The 6700-nt window shown below is 30.7% G+C and overlaps 1 protein-coding gene across 1 annotated transcript in view; it reads right to left on the reverse strand.

Moving 5' to 3' along the window:
- Positions 1 to 247: 247 nt before the first annotated feature.
- Positions 248 to 6700, reverse strand: part of LOC136839235 (Na(+)/H(+) exchanger beta-like) — a 157815-nt gene continuing 151362 nt past the window's right edge. Inside the window, exon 22 of the mRNA XM_067104986.1 lies at positions 248 to 3278. Within this exon, the coding sequence (XP_066961087.1) occupies positions 2803 to 3278 (476 nt within the window). The 3' untranslated portion in view covers positions 248 to 2802. The remainder of the gene's footprint in view (positions 3279 to 6700) is intronic.

Raw genomic sequence — 6700 nt, forward strand, 5'->3', positions numbered from 1 at the left:
GTTTAATTAATCGCATTTTAAATCAAAGAACAGTGATTGCAGGTAAATATCCTCGTTCGGGAGAATCAATAACGAGTGTTTTTGTAGTTTTTTCTGCTTGCATTATGTTAAAGAAAAAAATTTTTTCGTAAATATTTTTTTTCCTTTGTCGTTATTGGGAGTCTCTTGGCCATCGTTTAATATTTAATTAAAGAGTATTTTATGAAATAAACCATTATGAAATATTATCACCATTAAAAGTTCATTGTTTTTCTGAGACATGGACAGTATATTTGCTTTCCTATATTAATTACAAATGTATGGCTTTCCTTTATCACTAGATTCTGTCAGCATTTTCTAAAATGCATAAAAGAATTTTGACACTCTGTATCATATCTTAATGTCATTTGGTTCTTAAACCAATAAAAATGCAGGACATTCAGTGTTCTTAAATAAATGTATGACATTTTGTTCTTCAATAAATAAAAAAAAATTGTGTAACTTCAATGTCGAAAAAAACTGTTAACAGGTTTATAAGCCAGTCACACAAAAATGTTATTGAGTTCTAAATACATTTTTTTTAAAGTATGACATCTGAATGTCACAAAAAACAATAATATAAATGTATAACATTTATGTGGAAATGTATGACATTTGTATGTCATGCAAAATAATTAGTGTATTCTTACATCAATAAAAAATTTATGACATTCTCCATTTATATAAAAACATAAATAATTATTTGTCATAATTATATCATAAAAAATATGACAGTAGATTCTTAGCTTAAAGATAAAAAAAATCACGACCTTATTTCATGGAAAAATAAGGGTAAATCCTCAATCACAATAAAAAACAAACGTAAATTTCCTTCTGCAAAAAAAAATGGACAATTTAAAATCACGGAAAAAATCACAGTAGCTCCCTCAATCACGATTATATTACATGACGTTCCTTAATTAAGGAGAAATTTCAAGAGGTGCCTTAATCCACTATAAATAGCTTTGTTAAATCAATGTACACGGAGTACTGTAGGTTCCCTAATCATATTAAGGAAAAAAAATATAATAAAAATTGACAAATGACGATAATGACGTTCTGGAACTATGGGTAAATGTCAGTGGCTACCTGTATCACAACTGAAAAGGCCTTGACATACCTGGATCACAGAAAATTACTGAAAATCCTATAAAGTCTGAATTACATTACTGTAGAAAGGTCTAGGATTTTCCTAGAAGCAACATTGGGGTCCCAAATCAATAACCCTAATAATAATTTCATGATATTTCTGAAAAATACAAAATTTCAGTGGATTCCTGTCAAAGAAAATATGTCAGGAGTATCCTGAACCATGGAGAAACGACAGTGGATTCCTAAATCATGAATTTTCCTGAATTATGATAAAAATGGCCAAGGCTTCATTACTTATCTTAAAAACACGAGGTTCCTATCTTCTGGTCAACGCGATTCAGAATCACAATTAGTGGAAACAGTAATATTCCTTCTTTAGTGGAAAATTATCTGGTTATTTAAACGTTTAAAAAAATCATTTAGTCCTTAAGTTATGAGGGGAAAAAATTATGAATACATAGACTCAGGATGCACATTCTTACCCAAGGCATAAGTCCCTCAATATTTTCGTTTATGATAAATATTAAGACGGTATCTTGACAGGAAAACTGCCACTGGTTCTGTGAACTGTCATTCTTCCATCGTGATAAATATAGCTTCAGTTCCATAATTACGGGAAAATTTTCCTTATGGATTCCATGATGAAGAAGCAGTCGACATTCGCTCCTTAGTCAAAAATTGCAGTGGTTTCCCTCATATACAAAATTGGCATTTAATGCTAATAGCAGAAAAAGTTATTGAGATCTTCAAGTATGAAAGGTAAGATATTTAGTTATTTAGATAAGTAAAAGGTTAAACATTTAACACGACAGCCGTGAAAATAAGGCATTGGCTCCCTTTACCCATGAAAATATGAGATCTAACTCACATTTGTGACAGAGATGAGAACTTGATTTTTCAAAGATGATTATTATGACAAATGGTTTTATAGAAGGCATAAGAAGGAGAGTTCATCTAAAATAAAATATGCTAGATAAACAAAAATAAATATATCAGCTGTGGAGCATAAAAAATTTTTACCTAAAATAAAATATGCCAGATAAACAAAAATAAATGTATCAGCTGCGGACGTAAGTGCATTTGGAATCCGCAATTGTCACAGAACTGTGCAATCTAATTTCTCATTACTAATAAAAGGTAACATTGAGTTTTTTCTCACATGGCAGAAAGATACGATTCCTGTTTCAGGTATCAATTATATAAAAGCTATAATGCATCGTTATCTAACCGTGACAAAATGAGACTCTGTTATCTAGAAAAAATAATCATAATTTTAATAAACTAGAAACTTTAGAAAAATGTAAAAATTTGTCTAAATAAAACCCAAAAGCAGGCCTTCTCGTCTTGTGCAAGTAACTGGAAATTCTTTAATAATTAAAAAATTGCCTGAATAAAACCCACTGTATCTAAAAAATAATCACAATTTTCATTAACTAGAAACCTTTGAATAATTAAAAAAATATGCCTATATAAAACCCGAAACTAAACCTTCTCCTCATCTTGTGTTAATACCTAAAAACTTTTGAATGATAAACCAAAACTAAATCTTCTTCTCCTCCTCTTGTGTAAATAGCTAAAACTTTCGAATAATTAAAAAACCGTCTAAATAGAACCAAAAAAGAATAATCACAATTTTAATCAACTAGACACTTTCCAATTGTCAAAAAAATCTAAACCTAAATAAAACCAAAACTAAACCTTCTTCTCTTCGTCTTGTGTCTCTGTCGGCTCCTCCAAATCCTCCGTCCTGGTGGAGATGAGAGCGATTTCTTCCTCCTCCTCTTCTCCTTCTTCGTGTTCCGCAGAAGACCCTAAACCCCCAATGGCTGCCATCCTACTCATCGACCTGCCGTCTTTAGGAGACGTCGTCACGTCCGTCAGGAAGACGTCGGAATCCTGCGGAGACGTCTCTCGGAGGGTGTTTAGAGTCACGGGGGGCGGTAGGGGCGCCGAAGACCCCAGGGAGCTGCTGGATTCGGGGGACGAGAAGCAGGACTGCAGAGGAGGCCGCGTCGTGCGTCTTCGGAGAGCCATCGTGTGACGGCGCCGCTGGTGGCGTTCGCGGAGTTCGGCCACGCCGTCGTATAGCGCCCGTCTGCCTTCGCCTCCTTTAGCAGATCCTCCTCCTCCTCCTGTGCCTTCTCTGCTGCCGTCGGAAGAGTAGAATTCTGAAATAAATTGAAGAAAGTTGTAGCAGAATCCAGAATCGTAAAACCATTCAGTTACTTTTCCATAAGTTTATTCAACTTTCAAATGACCAAAGGAAACTTAATAATATACGATATGCGGAGTAAAGGAGACAGGGATATTCAGTGTTACTTTGGTGGGGGGGGGGGTGAAGCCCCATCGGCCAGGTAAGGGCACAGCGCCCTTAAGTTAGGTTAGGAAGATAGCGTCTAATTAGGTCAGGATAAGGCATTCTAGGAAAGGTTAGGATTTCTCATGCCTACCTCTGCCTTCCGGTAATGCCCTTATACCAGATGCCACAAAGATCTGGTATCTGATCCTCATCTTGATAGGGTTCCTACGTATGCTGATGGGGGTAATTGTTTTGTAAAACCTTTAAGGTACTTATAAACAAGTTTATTCATCTTTCAAAAGAGCAAAGTAAACTGAATATTATAAGTTAATGCCCTCACACCTGATACTACAAAGATCTGGTATCTGTTCCTTATCCTGACAGGGTTCCTACGTATGCTGATTTACAATTGCTTTGTAAAACCGTCGAGGTACTTTTACACAAGTTTATTCAACTTTCAAAAGAGCAAAGAACACTAAATACTATAAGTTGATGCCCTTATACCTTATACTACAAAGATCTAGTATCTGGTCCTTATCCTGATAGGGTTCCTATGTGTGTTGACAGGTGGTAACTGGTTTAGATTGAGCAGGACAAGCATATCTGTCATCAGGCCTTAACTGTTCCTTCCTACTTTAACTGCCTCGTTTTCTTTGTTTCACTTTCGTTACAGTCTGTTACGTCAAACTCGGAACTTCGATAATTCCATATATATATATATATATATATATATATATATATATATATATATATATATATATATATATATATATATATATATATATATATATATATATGTATATATATATATGTATATATATGTGTGTGTGTGTGTATACAGTATATACATATACATATACACATTTATTTATATAAATATATGTATATATGTATATATATATATATATATATATATATATATATATATATATATATATATATATATTCTTTCTATTCCTTCTTCTCCATTATATTCATTTCCTTAGATAACATCTATAATTATCCCTTCCGTCCCAACGCCCTAGCTTCACAACTTTGTTTCAAAATTTCTGTCTCCATTTGTCAATTTCATCTACTTAATGCTTTTCCTTATCATTGCATCGTATGTAAAACTGTATGGTATGCAAGCATGTCAGTTCCATATACATAGAGTAAATACAAATCGTATAGATCTCATTGATTTCATTCACTGAACATTTATGTATGAAGAAACACGATGATAAATAGCCAGAATATAAAAAAATACTGTTGAAGAATACAAAAATGCTATTATCAAACGAATAGAAAAAAATAACTTTTAAAGAACCCATATAAAAATTTCAAAAATTGCAGATGGAGATTTCCTTATTCACTCTGAGAACAATGAAATGTTGTCCATGGAACGAGTCGGGAAGAGAGAGAGAGTTAGCTTGCCCAGGTAATTCCTGGGTGAGAGTGAGGCCGAGTGGAGAACGCCCTTGCTTTCCACTTGAGAGAGAGAGTCAGAAATTTATTTCTGTTCCACACGTGATTGTGTGTTGATGACTTAATCATATATATATATATATATGTGTGTGTGTATACAGTATATACATATACACATATTTATTTATATAAATATATAATATATGTTATATATATATATATATATAATATAGATTACCTATATATAAGAATATGCCGCCTGCAGGTGGAAAGATTAATTATCCACTGGGCCAAATTCTGGTTGGAACGTGTGTGTATGTGCATGTGTGTTGTGTGTTGATGTTTCTATATATATATGTATATATATATATATATATATATATATATATATATATATATATATATATATATATATATATATATATATATATATATATATATATATATACATATATATATATATATATATATATATATATATATATATATATATATATATATTCTTTCTATTCCTTATTCTCCATTATATTCATTTCCTTAGATAACATCTTAGTCCCATTCACAACTTTGTTTCAATTTCTGTCTCCATTTTCAACCCATCTACTTCATGCTTTTCCTTATCATTGCATGTATGTTATGTATGCCCATATACACAGAGTTACAAATAAGACTCATTGATTTCATTCACTTGAACATTTGTGCCCCAGATAAATAGCCTTAATGAAGAATACAAAATCTCCAACGAATGGAAAAAATACTTTGAACCCATATAACAACAAAAGGACGGGTCCCACACTTGAGAAACACGGAACAGGATATATGAGAGAGAGAGAGAGAGAGAGAGAGAGAGAGAGAGAGAGAGAGAGAGAAATTAATATGTAGATTATGTATGTATATGTATTAATGTATATGTATATGTATATGTATGTGTATAGGCCTTAAGTATATATATATGTATTGTTTGTGCCCCATGCCTTAATGAGACTGTATATGGATATATGTACATATATGTATGTGTATATGTATATGTATATGTACATATATATATATAATGATATATATATATATATATATATATATATATATATATATATATATATATATATATATATATATATATAATTAACTTATCACATACACAATTGTTCTGTGCATTAGTAGAGTGAATTTTTCTGAATAAATACTCCATTAGATACCATCCAGTTTGAATGAGGTCCTTTTAGTAAAATATATATATATATATATATATATATATATATATATATATATATATATATATATATATATATATATATATAGCCTATATATATATATATATATATATATGTATATATATATATATATATATATATATATATATATATATATATATATATATATATATATATAAATATATATATAATAGAGGATAAAACAGTTCCTGTTATAAAGGAAAAAATCAATTCGTATCATAAAGGATAAAATAATTCCTATAATAAAGTATAAAATAATTCCTGTTATGGAACATAATTATTTCATATTATAGAGGATAAGATAATTCTTAATGTAAAGAATAAAATCAATTTTATTATAAAGGATAAAATCATTCCTATTATAGATAAAATTATTCCTGTTATAAATGATAAAAGAATTCCTATCACATAGGATAAAATCATTCCTATCATAGATAAAATCATTCCTATTATAAAGGATGAAATAGTTCTTATTATAATAATTAAATAATTTCTATAACAGGGATAAATAATTCCTATAAAGCAGGATAAAATAATCAAAATCATTCCTATCAAAGGATTAAATAACTACCATTACAAAGCCTCTCTACTATCCTACATCCTATACACAGATCCTCACACACACACACACACACACACACACACACACAGTTCA

The sequence above is a fragment of the Macrobrachium rosenbergii genome, chromosome 6 (genome assembly GCF_040412425.1).
Source record: "Macrobrachium rosenbergii isolate ZJJX-2024 chromosome 6, ASM4041242v1, whole genome shotgun sequence".
In the NCBI taxonomy this organism is placed as follows: Eukaryota; Metazoa; Arthropoda; class Malacostraca; order Decapoda; family Palaemonidae; genus Macrobrachium; species Macrobrachium rosenbergii.